The 14,717-nt window shown below is 45.4% G+C and overlaps 1 protein-coding gene across 5 annotated transcripts in view; it reads right to left on the bottom strand.

Moving 5' to 3' along the window:
- Positions 1 to 14,717, bottom strand: part of PCYT1B (phosphate cytidylyltransferase 1B, choline) — a 123,772-nt gene that overhangs the window by 27,704 nt on the left and 81,351 nt on the right. For 4 of the 5 annotated variants that reach the window (XM_046674162.1, XM_046674161.1, XM_046674165.1 and 1 more), the window contains 2 exons: positions 5,551 to 5,693; positions 2,688 to 2,876 (listed from right to left, as the gene is read on the bottom strand). In XM_046674162.1, coding sequence (XP_046530118.1) covers positions 2,688 to 2,876; positions 5,551 to 5,693 — 332 coding nt within the window. Of the gene's footprint in view, positions 148 to 2,687; positions 2,877 to 5,550; positions 5,694 to 14,717 lie in introns of all 5 variants that reach the window. The other variant, XM_046674164.1, reaches the window with a different exon arrangement.

Below are 14,717 nucleotides of genomic sequence, written 5' to 3'. Positions count from 1 at the left end.
TAGTGAGGAACTGAGGTAGCCAGTTAACAGTCACGTGAGTGAACGTGGAAGAGGATCCTCCAGCTGACATCTTGACTGCAACTTCATGAGAGACCCCGAGTCATAACCATCCAGCTGAGCTGCTTCCTGGTTCCTGACCCTGGGAAACTGTGTGAGATAATGTTTGTTGTTTTTAAGTCACTACGTTTTGGAGTAATTTGTTACACATCAAATACAGTCATCAAATACATCAAATACAGTTACACAGATAATACAGCCATGGACACCATGATTTCTGCTTGCTTAGTAAGAAGGCTGACAGTACCTCTCCTGAATCTAGATGACCTGGTTTAAAGTACCTTTTTGGCAACCAGCTTTGTCACAAAGCTTTAGAGGGGTTTTGGTAGACCTTAGTTTCTCCACAATGCCAAAGAAGAGGGAGCAAAGTGACTGCAGCCCGTGGACGTTCCTATCATGAAGGATGCAGTGATCGCCGGGAGAAAGAGCCTTCGCCCCAGGTTCCACATCCATCCCAGTACCTCCAAACTCCTATAATTGTTCTAGGCCTTTGCTTCTTTATAACACAGCTATAATACTACCGTACTACCTTCTTGTGTGGTTAAAATGGGTACAGTAGATATAAAATATCAATCCTGTTGTACCAAATTTCGTACCTTAAACCCTCTATTTTGTGCCTTTCCAAGTTTGGGTTATTTGTATCAGTACTGTATTTGCAGGCAATGCAGATCCTCTATTTTAAGAAATGAGTTCCAGTCCCAAATGCACAAATAAAGAATTATTATAATAATAGCATATTCATGAAAAGCAAATTACTTATCTTGGCGTTTAACATCCTTGTAACTATTCCTGTACTTTTAATGTCAACAGAAAAAAAGCAATGTCTAAGTCTGGCTGATATGGTAAATTAATGTTAATAACAGTTTTGACACTAATAGCAAGTTTTGAAAAGAAAAACCTCCAGTCTCTAAGCTAGGTTTCGTTTCTTAAAAATCACCTCAGCTCGCTGTCACCAGACTCCCCCTAGAACAATTTCAGCTACTATTTCACCTTCATTGGGAGCCTGAAACGACTGGGGTGTACCGCTTTTCTATGAAATTACATTCCTTCCCCGCCTTTGCTCACCCCAGGTGGAGACAACATCCGCTCCCTTGAGTTACAGCACCAGGGTTTCTCAACAGAGACATTTCTGAATCCCTGTAAGCAAATGAATTCCTACATGGTTTCATTCAAAAGCCGCTAGCTGCTGCTTCAGAGCCCAAAAATTAGTTGTGAAAATGTGAACTATTAAAGTACACACTAGATTAATGGGGAATTTCAGATTTTGTTATAGAGGCCACGGAATCCCAGAGAACGGGTCTGTACTTTATCTTCACGTTCTTCCTTAGTACTGGGCATATACAAGGACATTAATAAATGTCCCGTGAATTAAATTGATCTGAGCTGAAAATTTTAAGAGGCCCAGGGAAAATGAAAAGGGACCAAGCCCTTGGCTCCTCCGCTCTTGCTAGCTCTTTCTAGAAGTCATCGAGGGCTCAAGCAGCCCTTTGCAAACCCTCCATTCCTCTCAGACTCAGCCAATAGGACATGGTTGGCCTACAACACCGACCACTATAATTACTTAGAGGCCTCTAGACTTTAACCAAGGCATCTCTTCCAACTTCTCAAACATTATTCTTTTTCTGTTACTAATTGAGTGTTTTACTTTTAGATAATCCTATAATGAACCAGCTCAAATGAGCAGAGACGCAGCAGTGACAACCCATCAATAAAATAATTAAGCCAAAGTGGATTTTGTTAGAGACTTCTCATGTCATAATAGGAAATCTAGGCTACTTAAAATCAGGGGAATCAATCATTTCTTTTTGTTTTAAAAGGAAAGTTACCTTTAAAAAAATCTTTCATAGAACCCTCATTAACTCTGCTGACAATACTGGTTATTTACTCTGGAAGTGCATGCACAATAGAAATACCAATGGCGTACAAGGTGGTTTCCAGAATTTTCTTTCTCCTTTCCATAGTTTTCACCCAGAATTGTCTGTGGAATTTAGGCAAGAGATCCTCTCCCTTTTTCTCTCTCAGCTTTAAGATGCAGATCATGGCCTAAGTCCCCTAAGACTTTTGTACCTTATTCCAACACACACATGCCACAGAAAAACGGGAAAATCAGGGCATGTGGGCAGATTCAAGGCAGAATCCTATCCCTTCTCTCTCTCTTCCAACCAATGAAAGAGGAGGGTTCCTGACAACAAAAGCTGACCAAGGCAACCACATTTCTTTTGCATCCTCCTCCCCTGGCTGATCCAAGAGCCTTACAAGGCCCATGATGCCACTGACCCACTTCACCCTTACCCCCAAGTTTTGCATCATCTCCAAATGGGAGACTGGGATGAGCTATGAAACCAACCTCTGCAGTAATAGACATTCAACAATTACCAAATGGCATCAAGCTCTGGACAAGAAATAAAAACATAGACCAGAGCTGGCTTTGGGTGCTACTGGGTGCCATACTGAGGGATAAAGCAGAAACTGAATAAGGAAGTGACATGGACTTGAAATCACTTGGGTTGATGCCCAAAGCGGAGGCCACATATTGGACTGAGATAAGGGACACTCTTGAGTGGTTCCGTGAAAAGCAGGATAAACTGAAAACACCTGTCATTGTGGGGCCGAGTGAAATAATTACATACCCATGCTCCATCAGGCCCAAAAAGTTCTAGGAAGTTGCCAATGAATTCCCTCGACTTCTCTTCCCATTTTTGAATGAGATCATGACTCTTTTCTTCTACTCTGTTAACAAATTCCTTTGATCTTTCCTCCACGTTCTTGACCTTTTCCTTCATTTTGTCCACCTGGTTTTGGAAGCGGTACTTCTTCTCCTGGTCAAAAATTAAAGGAGAAAGAAATGGATTTATCCGAGAGGGCAAGGGAGAGATCAATTATTCACACTAATGGTCAGATTGTTTTCAACTGTGTTTTTTCTTAACCCGAAGAGTCAGGATGCTGCTATTTCCCAAGGGCTAGATTGACAACAAGGCACATCTCTTGTAAGAAACGTCATTTGTCATTAGTCCACTTGGATAGTAAGGTGAAGAACAAGTGTTTTTAATATTCTCTTTCTTTGTAAACATCTGAGTTGGATTCACTTATGTAAGAGAAGAACCAAAAAAATATAGTTGCTCTTTATTATATGCCAATAGTGGGCAACTATACCCCTTCAGTTCTGCTGGGACTTAGACAAAAGTATGAATTGTACATAGAATGGCCACTCAGAGGCTGCCTGAGTTCTCTGTTTTACTGGGACATTGTTAAAACCAATATTGATTGAAATAAGTGGGCCATTGGCTGGGTCTTAGGACCCACGTGTTAGACTAAAATTTTCATTGTAACAATATTTTCTATTAAGCTAATTGAACTGCATCGATTTCCTTGGTGATGAAGAAAGCTTTTGTTCTGGTAACTTCTCTGGACTGGAATTCTGTCCTTCTTATAGTCTTTATGCAGCAAGGCTATACCTGTGTGCCAGGAAGGCACTGTATGTTGGCCAAGTCACATATCACCTCTAAACTTCAGTTTCCTCATCTGTAAAATGAGGATAATTATGATCCCTACACTACAAGCTTGCTGTAACAACTAGATAAGATAATGCACATAAAATGCTTGGCACAAAGCCTAGCATTTAGTAAAAGCTCAGTGTATGTTGGCTGTTTCATTACTATTAAGTGGTATAGGCATTTAATCGTGTTACTTGATGACAGTGGTATCAAAACCATGAAAATAACACGAAATAAAGGGTCTTCCCCTCCGTAAAATCATGATACGTTTTCTCCTAAAGGGGTAGTAAGGTTTTTCATTTTTCTTCACTATATGGGACTGAATTTTATTTCATATTTCAGAATTTTTTGAGACACCTGGAATATTGCAAAACTGGGTGAGGATTCCCTGAATTAGGCCTTCCAAACCTTACTACAGCCTCAGGGTAGGCTGTGAGCTATACGTGCTGCCCCTCGGCTATATATAGTATATGGTTATTATGCGCAGCTCTCAGGGGCAGCATGGAATAGTAGAATGAGCACTGGACTGGGAGTCATGAGGCTGGGAGGCTGCTGTTGCCACCACCTCTACTTTGCTTGAGGGACCTTGGCCAGGTCCCCTCTCTGAGCTCAGCTTTCCTCATTTCTAAATGGAGGGACTTGGACTGGGTGACTGACCCTGGTCAGGTCCCTGCCACCTCTGAGGTTCTGTGATTCATCTACATGCCCATCTCATGCATTTGATTTCACCTCTGGGCTGCGGCCAGGTTTGTTATCACAGAAAGACAACGAGCGCATCCACACTGACTACACGGTTCCTTGAGCTAAGTGGCTTATCTAAAGGCTGTTTAAAGAGAGTGAGCAATAACTTTTGGAAATGGCTTAACATGCTTGGATGGGTGACTGAATTCAATTTAAAAGAACAGACAGTTTAATTTATTGAAATAACCAGGGCTTTGTCTCTATAAGATACCAAATAATCACTTTGACTGAATTCTTTTCAGCCACTTGTTCTGGTGCCACTTGAACCCGACATCTTCCGTTTTGTTGCCGGGCTTGTACAAAGCCACAGAGCCTGGACCCCAACATCCCTGCCTATTAGTGAGGACAACTAATCATTGCTGATTAACAGCGAATGAACCCCCTCCTCATTTTGAAGGTACCAATGATCGATTTGTGTAAGCTGCTCGATAATTATGGCTGCACATAATTATAAGCCTCTAGTTTTGTAGAAAAATCACTCTTTGCAAATACCGTATCTGTTTTTAGGGGCTGAAAGTCTGTATCTATGGAGAGTTCTTGTTTCAATCAACTATCTCAGCTCCTGGGAGTCCAGACTCGCTAACATCACCTCCAGCAACTGGGCTCCCCTCTTTGCTTCTTAACAGCTTGTTTTACTTGTTTTAAAGATTGTTTTAACAGTTGCTCTATTATTAAACTAACAGCAGCTCTGTGGGAACAATACGGCAGAAATACAAAAGGAAGCCAAAGACTTTAGCTTTTATTTAAGCAGCTGTAATTTCTCTGCACAGTAAAAAATGGCTGTTAAAGTTTCTAATGAGCATCTGTAAGGCCTTACTAAAATGAACATTTAAAAATGTTAAAACAGGAAAGCACTCTCTCTGGCTTTAGCTTTCATGGCCTCTGCCCTCCTTCCTTCCCCTTGAGCAGAAGACAACTCTTGCCTGTCATGAAGGCAGACCTCCCAGAAAGGCTTCACTCAAGTCTGAGAGCTCTACAGAGGGAGATGGGGCGAGGCAAGGGAAGCAAGGCAGCTCCTTTGTAAAATGCAAAGCTCACGACCTATGTGCCTTGGTTAACTTAGGTAACCCCTTTGGACATTGGTTTCTCCGTCTGTAAAATGGGGATATAATACATCATTGAGTTGTTACGTGATTTGAAAAAGACAATAAATGTAAAACATCAAGAACACTGCGTGGCATATAGTAAGCACTCAATAAATGGTGGTAGTAGTGGTGTGATGTGGTGGTCCTCAGAGGGCACCAAGTGGCACACTTACATTTATAAAGCTGACATTCAGTTCCTTGGCTGTGTACCCTCTCTGGAGGTTACGTCGGGCATAAACATCATAGTCACGGACAATTCTGGTGATGATATCTGATGTTGAGATGCCTTCCGTTCTCTGCGTTGGAACAAACATTCCTGTTCAAATAGGAAAGAGGAGATAAAGAGAAAAAACGAAGATGGCCTTGGCTGACCCATTTTCTTTAATGGCCCTCCTTTCCAGGACAAAGTTGCAGCTCCTGGGGGTGTCAGTGAGGCTTTCGCATCTGGCCCCAGCGGTCTCTTCCAGGTTCAGTTCCATACACTCCCTCCCTGCTGTGAAGACTGTGTGTTCGTCATCCTGGATCTGGTTCCTGGATGTACCACACACTCGCCCGGCTCCTGGCATTTGCTCCTACCAAGCTCTCCTTTTCTGCCCTGGCTCCCCCTTCCTTGCCCACATTAGCTACAGAGTTCCTCCTCATTCTGCAGGGTCCACTTCAAGGTTATTCCTCTGGGAAGTCTTTCCCAACATCACCAGGCAGAATCCTTAACACTTAGGACATAAACTTGTCTTCCATTAACAAAAGTATTTTAAATATCTGTCTCCTCGTAGAAAGGGAACATTCTGAAAGCACAGATTATGCCTCGTCTTTGCATCCCCAGCACCCCAGCTCAGTGCCCCTGTGTCTAGCACATGGAAGGTGCTCAATAATTGCAAACTAAATGAATAAGTGAATGGAGAATAACAACTGAGTCAATGAATTAGTCAGATTATGGCAACTCCCCTTCTTTCCCGAGGAAGTCTGTGTCACCTTATACCAAAGGAAAGGAGGAAAAAGTGTACTATTTTTGTTGTCTCTGATCTGAAGACATGCCTGTGGGGTGCTAGATGATTTTATCACCCTAAGAACAGTCTACTCTGGATGGTTGTTTCACCACTCGAAGGCCCTTTTATCTAGAATACGTGGGACTGAGTAAAAAATAAACAAGCACAGAGGATGCCAAGTTGTAATAGAACTTCCTAAGTCTTCAGAGATATATTTGGGTGTACCAATACAGCTATAAAGAGGTCACAAATGTTATCAATGACAAGAATCTGGTTTATGCTTACATTTCTGCTGTCAACCGAAATGACGTGTTGGCAGTTGAGATCTCTCTACCCAATATGATTACGGCCACTCAGTCAGAGACATCAGGCATGGATGACATGATGGACAGAGCCTAGGACAAAGGTGATGGGTTCTCGGTTTGCAGACTTGGGCAAGTCACTCAAGCCTCAAAAGGCAAGTTACTTAACTTCAGTCTCCAAAGCTGAGAAATGAGGTGGCTGGACAAGATGACCTTGGGCTCACCCATGCCACTTCCTTCTCCCACACTCTCTACGTCCAATCAATTTCCTTCCACTCACCCATCTACTTCCTAAATGTCTCCCCAATTCGCCCACTTTTCTCCATCCTCCATATAAACCAATCTAACACCATCTTGTTCAAAGATTACAGCAAGAGCTTCAAAACCAGTCCCCAGTGATGTCATTTTTTGTCGCCTCAATCTACTCTCCACATAGCAACATCCACAGAGCAGTCTTTCAAAATGCAAGTTAGATGCCTGCTCAACATCCTTCACTGGCTTTCTACTGTCCTCTGTATTTAGATTCAAAGCCTTGCTTTGGCTCTGCAGCAGCTTGCATTATCTCTTCCCTGTGCTTCTCTCCAGTTGCATCTCAGATCCTCTCCCTGCCTCCCTTCACTCCCTGAGCCAAGGCCCCTGTGCTGCACAGCTGCAGGGGGCACTGTTCTCCTTGTATTCTATGGAGCTGGGCAACAGACTGACCCTGCCTCAGCCCAGCCACAGTGTCCTGAAACGGCTGGCCCCCTCCCCTTACTCTGCCACAACATACTCTCCACTTGGTTAACTCCTAGTCATCCACTGGGTTTCACCTTTAGTGTCACATTCTCAAGGAAATCTCTCAACCCCCAGACTGGGTCTTCCTGCTTGTTATTCTCTCCCATGGTCTACTGCTCTTTTTCATCAAATATTCCAAGGTCTTTATAAAGCAATTTGTTCAATAACTGCCTTCCCCACTTGACTATAAGCTACATGAGGGAAGAACTGTTCCCTTCTTATTCTCTTCCATATTCTCAGCAAGGCTGACAAGCAAGCACCAGAGGAATATTTGCTGAATGACTGACTCAATGAATATTTATCTCCAAATCCAGTTCTCTCTGATTCTATTGACACTGGTGAAATTTTCAGTCTTCTGGCCCCTATTAGGGTGTCCCTTTGGAGCTTTCTTTTGATATCACCTGCACATTCTCAGTGTCAGCAGCAGGGTGGTGCTACTGATGTTAGAGACAAAGCACCCAGTTTCTAATATTCTAATATTCTGTGGCTCAGAGAGCAGAGTTGGGGTTTGCCACTAAGCAAAAACTTCTTGTATCACCTTATAAGAAGGTGGACTCAAACATAGAAAACCAAATGGAAGGCAGAGGATGCCAGCATCTAAACGCATGGATGTAAATAGCACCCAAATGACCCAGCTGTGCAGGGGGCTCTGGTGGGCGCGGAAGCCGGGGTGGTCCCAAGGTGGAGAGCCTAAGAAAACATCCTCACCTTGGTGGAAGCAGCAGGGAACTTTCTGGTGAGGGGTATGTTCCATCTTTCAGCAGGCAGATATTTCGCCCATGCCCCTGCCTGCTGAAATGTTAAGAAGATTCTCTAGCTACTAACGGAGTTTAGCAAGTCACTTCGACACTGGTGACATGAGCTCACCCTTTCTTTGAAGCCACAGGGTGAGGTCTCTGTGGCTGAGTAACTGAAGGCTGGGGTTGGGGAGAGATTTGCTTTGGCTGGTTGGGAGGTAGTTCTCTGAAAGAAGCCAAGCCCTCTGCTGACATAATGAGGCACTCGGCTTCCTCCAAGTCCTAATTATTGCTCTGCTAAAAATATTCAGTAATGAGCATGATCAGAGAACCTTTTTTATTATGCTTTTCAGAATTGCAGCGTTTGGTTATGGAGCTATTTTAAGAAGCAGCGAAGCATATGTTAATGAAGGAAACTTTCAACAGTAGTAGGCAATATTAGAATGATGATGAGTAATGTGGACCTTACAGTCTACTCCGTTTAAGTTCCATCTTTTCATCCAGCTTTGCGGGAGGATTTTGACATGTGGTTCTGACAGGCAGAGCAGAGTGCTGTAAAGTTTAATTCATGCCCTTCATATCTCTGGCTTCATTTAAAGTGATTTTTGACTTTCAAAATAAACCTTGATTAGAGTATAAAAGCCAAATGTGGATGCTTAGGTCATTTCTGAGCATCTTTCTCCCACAAAGAAAACTCTGGCCTCCTCTACCTGAGCCCCGAACAGATCTCTACCGTGGCGCTCCCTTGGGGAGGAATCAACAGAGCAGATCAACGGACCACAAGGAAGAGTCCTTGTGCATGTGACAAGTCACACACAGTCTTACGTCTGTCCTCCCAGGGCAAGTAAAACTCCACTTGGGTATTTAATTTGGAGATGGGAATTGTGATGAATTAAAGATGGGCACAATTCCCATCCCCTGGAACCTGGGCTGGCCTTAGTGACTTGCTTGTAACATAGAATGTGGTATAAGTGACAATAGGTGACTTCCAAGGCTAAGTCAGAAGAAGCTTGTGGCTCCTGTCAAGATTGCTAGCTCTCTGGGTGCCTCTTAGAACGCACACTCTTGAAACCCAGTCGCCATGCTGTGAGAAGCCTACACGACATGGAGAGGCCACATGTAGGTGCTTCAGTGTCAACCCCAACTGAGCTCCGTGTTGACAAAGAGCATCCACTGCCAGCCACATAAGTGCACCGCCCAGGACCTCCAGCCTAGCTGGGCCTCAGAGCACTGCAGCCCTGGCCACCATCTGACTATGACCGTTTGGGAGACCCCAAGCAAGAACCATGCAGCCGAGCCCTTGCTGAAATCCTGCCCCACCAAATCCTGAGCGAAATAAAGTGGCCGTTTTAAGCCAGTAACGGAGGGAATAATTTGTTATGCAACAATAGGGTGCTGAATTGCTTAGAGTTCGAAAAATGCTGGACCTGTTTCTACACCTAAATAACTGGAACTTGAGGTTTTACTCCCTACAGTCAGGAAGGCAAATTTCTCTTAGCTCGGTAGAGGCCACTCACCCAGAAATAAAACCACCACCAAATGCTTGTTTCTCCTCTACAAGGTAGCTGCGGAATATCCCCCAGGAAACTCTGATTCCGTTAGCCCTGGGGGTACTTCTGAGTGAACCAGAACCCTGGGTCTAGATTCTTGCTACTCTAAGTGAGGTCTGTGGACTTGCAGTGTCTAACAACCCGGGAGCTCATTAGAAATGGTGGTCTCAGGGCCCACCAGACCTACCGAACCCAAATCTGCATTTCAAAAAGATCCTGTAGGGATCTGTAGGCACATTTACGCTTAACAAGCACTGGTCTATACCAAGTCCTTCACGGTCATTTTAGGGAAAGAGCAGCTGGCTCACAGCTCAGATCTTAGAGGACTTAAAAAGGTAATAATTACCCCATGCCATAACCCATCATCATGTGAATGATGCATCAACCAGTTTCTCTCCCACTCCTCCCTCCCCTCCCACCCCCACCCCCACCCCCACCATGTTCCTCAGCAGCCTTCCAAGTCTTAAGTGTATGGGGTTTCCTTTCTTAGAACTCCTTACAAACAAGACTGGGGTTTGAGAATATCACACTTCCTGTTCTTACCCAATGCTCCTGACCACCGAGGAAGCCCCTTCTAAGAGGATGGTACAGACCTGACCACCAGGCCTGCGGCGGGGTGGCATGGAGCTTCCCCAGCAAGCCCCAAAAGGGTGTGAACCATCGGGGAGACTAAGTACATTATACGTAGCAGAATAATCCTCTGAAATACTATCCAATGTCATTTTCATTTGTGGGGATGATGTCTGTCCTGAGGCCCTGTTTCCACCTATGCTGAGACCCCATCACCGAGGGGGAAAGGAGATGTAGCTGAGAATACAGGAGATTATGTTCAGTTTTCGACTTCTAAAACAGGCTCTTTTGCAGGCTCATTTCAAAAAGAACAGTGAGGAAAGGTAAGGCTTTCACGTGAAAGAGCCAGGCTTTGAGGAGTACAAAAGGAGTTTCTAAATCCCAGAGGCGTCCGTTTAATTATTAAAAAGCAGAGGCTGAGTGGACTCAGGGTACAGAAGGTTTTACTGTAAGCCGGGAGTGGGGAAGACATGAAATTAACAACGGGGCGTCTCCTGCCCTCCAGGAAGAAGAAAAGCCCCTCCTGGGCTTGAGGGAAAGAGGCAGAGAGGGATCAGGAGGGGAGCAACGGAAGCGAGAGAATGTGAGCAGGGCATGTCTCTTGCCCATACTCAGGTTCAAACCCCAGGGACAAGGGTAGGGAAGAGACCCCCTTAGAAAGCCCAGAGCAGAGAGGGTGGCACGCTGTTTACCTCCAGGAGCTTTGGGAGGACATGGTCTCACAGAGGCCTCCTGCCAACATGGGGAGGCCTCCATAGAGCATTCCTATGGTAAGCAGGTCAGACAGGGCCTGACATGGCTCCCTCCCACTGCCCTCCAGTAGATTAAGGAGGACATTTTTAAAGTTCCCGGGGACCTTCTGGAGGAATACTGAAGGTAGCTGAGATTTAAGATGAGCGTGACTGCTGGGTGGCACATGTGTAGTTCAGGGAAGGGAGTCCAGCAGAGGGGGTGGTGGCTGAGTGCCAGAGGGCTGTGATGGGGGCTGGGAGCCAGGGATGATGGCCAAGCAGGTCTTGATACCCCAGAATGAAAGATCAGCAAGAACCAGACCCCCACCCCATGCCAGGCCAATACTTAGATCACCCCAGGAGAAAAAGGCCAAAAGCTGACTCCATACAGTCTAAGTGCAAACCTGGAAGAGTCGGAATTACTTCAAATGCCAAGCGTGTCTTTTCCTGTCATCTGTGGAAATGGGGGCTCCTAAGTTAGTTCTGCTACAGAAATTACTCTTGCCCCCCTCCCCAGTTGGCCCTTTCCCACAAGAGACCTGCTCACTGCACTCCCCTGCCTCGGAGTGGCATATGGCTCCATGTGACTTACAGAATTAAGTCTAAACCCACCCCATCCCGCCAGTGTCACTCTGTGCTCACCTCAACACACACTATACTACATGAACATTGTTGATTTTCTGCAAATATGCTACACTTCTTCATATATTCCCACCGCTGGACACCCTCCCCAGCCTGCTCTATATACCCCATCACAGACTTATATTTTGGTGTAATTATTTATGTCTGTCTCTGCTCTCTCTCAAGGGTGAGGGCTATGTCTCATTCATATTTGCATCCCATTTTCCCTCCAACAATTCCTGGCTTGTGGATGCACTCAGGGGATTCATGGGTTAAGCAATAAGAGTCAAAACCATCCAAAGACGGAAAGATGTACAAGCATCAGTTCTACCAGGAGCTGGCAGTGATGCCAAAGAGATAGGAGACTGGGTTAGTGACCCTTGGGAGCTTGTTCTGCCTCAAAAGTCTGAAGGTCCGTGAGTACCAGGGAAAGGCTGTAGCAGCAGTAGGCTGAGAGTGAGGGATAGTGGGACCAACATAGGAGTTCCTAGTGCCCCCCAGGAATGGGGGAAGATGGCTTTGATGGCAGATGTCAGCAATGGGGGCAGCTCGGGTATAATGTGGGGTGCCTTAGACTTCTTGAAATCCCTAAGTAAAGCATACGCTAACTCATTAAACCAGAGTATTGTGCCATGCCAGATAATGGTTTAACGTATGTAGGAAGGTATGCCTGGATGTACCTACAGTGCCTATAGATGAGATGTGTGGGAGAAAGTAAAATAGCAGAAAATAAACCAAGCCATTAAAAACCTACTTCTGCACCTACCTTTAGCTAAAACACCAATTCCAGCCCATCCCTTCCTCAAACTCTTCCTTGCTCCAAGATTCTCAGGCAGCATTAGGCTTCTGGGAGGTTTATGGAAGGTAGTCTGATGAAGGAAGGTGGATGGAGAAGCTAAGTAATTCGGGTTACTATATTGCCCCCCTCCATCTTGGACACCTCCATTTTTAGGGTAAGAAAAACCATGTGACCCTATAAGAGGATAGAAGTAATTACCTTTGCCCCACCTATCATTTTAAGTAATCCAAATGGATATAATCTGGGGAGGCTGGGTACTTAAAAAATCCAGGCAATGACTATTTTCATTCTTAGGTGATTATTTGAAACCCTGTGACATTGACTGAAGACCTCAGCTCAGGAAAATGACAAGTGTTGGGTGGTAAGTGTAGAGCAGAAACTATTTTTCCATTATACATTTGCCCAAAAGAGCACCTATAATTTGTGATTTATATTCTCTTGCCTGTTATAAGATAGAGCGAGAAAATGCAAATTCACAGATATAATTTTAAAGACCTTTCATTCGGACCATAGCCATTTTTGAAGCAAGTCAAATGGCAAGCCCTTACATATTTCACTGAGATTTTCTCGGGCTGTGAGGCTGTGATGGTTTGGAGTAATTTAGTACATGTGGTCAGCATCTCTTTCAATAAAGGGGCGTGTGAAGGACTCAGAGCCAAGATACCAATGGAAAGCAAACAAATCGGATATCTAAATAATTTGAAAAATTCCACAAGACACAGTGTGTGTGCAAACTATCTAGGTAAATGGCTCCATTCCTGGTGCACTGGCAAGAGCCTTTGCAGATAACAGGCTCCCATCTTAAGCTAACTTCCCATCGTCCTCCATGAAAGCACACTCATGTTCAGCCAGCATTTAACGAGCATGACAAACGTACCAGGGACTGTGCTGGGGTTGCCAAGATGGGTGAGATACAGCCATGGCCTGTGGCACTTCATTCTAGCTAGGGATACACACACACAAACAATGAGGATGCCATGAGAAGGGAGCTGGAAAGGAGGCCCAGGGGAAAAGAGGGTCCGAGGTGGGGGGAGCAGTGCTGAATTATGCCCCAGGGAGAGCGGGCACATCTGGCTAGCTCCTCAGCTGGGCCTGGAATATACATAGACGCTCAGAGGAAGGGCGATCCAGCCCCAGAGAAGAGCTCGAGCAAAGGCACTAAGCGGGGGCATGTCTGGGAACCAGGGTGGACTTGGTGTGCCTGGAGTGTAGGGCCTGTGGAAGGGAGTGCACAGAGTCCAGGCTGGCGAGATAGAGGCTGGGCAGGGCCAAGGGAGAGGAAGCCAGTGACAAAACCCAGGAGTGGTCAGAGAGACTGAAGGGAAATTAGAAGTGGAGGACAAGAGCGGCTAAGACAGGAGCTTGGTCAGCAGGGTTGTTATGTCTGGAGGAAGACTGAAATGACGCTGCTGGATTTGGTGGTTCGAAGGCCATCACAGAACTGAGGAAGGATGGGACAGAAGTCAGAGTGTAGGTGGCCGAAGAATGACAGGGAGGTGTGCCTGCAGGTTGCTGGGAAGGGGAGGACCGAGCCAGGACGTGACTGAAGAAGGAGGCAGGAAGGAGGGCAGAAGGAAGGATCTGGGTTTGTTTTGTTTTTGTAGTCTTCCACATGCTTGTAAGCTGAGGAGAAACTACTGGAGAGTGAGAACCTTGGATAACAAGGAGAGGAAGAGAAAGAAAACAGGCTCCGGAGAAGGGAGAAGGTAGGTTCAGATAAAGCAATTAGCCTGGGACAGAAAACATACCCCTCTTCCTCAGGACGCAGGAGAGGAGGCAAAGATGCAAGGAGTTGTGGGTAAATTAGGGTGGGAAGGGCAAGACGAGAAGGTAAATGCTACCAAGAACACCAAGAATCCCGCTGAGGCTAGGAACCACAGATCTGTTACGATGCCCCGACATGACTTCCCTGGAGTCGTCAGCGGCACAGGAGTAGGAATAGAGAATTTGATGAAGGAATTAACTCCAGGGAGCCTGCAGTGGAAGGAAACCCGCCTCTTTCCAGCCCCCCAATAACTCCCTGGGGCTGAGCAGAGTCTCTGACCTTAACAGAAATGCTTAGTAACAAATGGGACAACTTCCAAAGGTCCAGCACCATGTCTGCCCTCCACGACATCAGTTAACAGTTTGGGGAAGAAATATTGTACCTGATTCCACAAATATTTATCCTGTTTTTTTTGCTTCTGACGTGCTACCTGAGGATATTACTATCATGTGATGGGATGACATATGGCATGACTGACTTTGGAGACAAGGAGTCAAGACCATTA

The sequence above is a fragment of the Equus quagga genome, chromosome 10 (assembly GCF_021613505.1).
Source record: "Equus quagga isolate Etosha38 chromosome 10, UCLA_HA_Equagga_1.0, whole genome shotgun sequence".
NCBI classification, from domain to species: Eukaryota; Metazoa; Chordata; class Mammalia; order Perissodactyla; family Equidae; genus Equus; species Equus quagga.
Note: the sequence above shows the minus strand (reverse complement) of the source record. Positions and strands in the feature narration are given on the sequence as shown.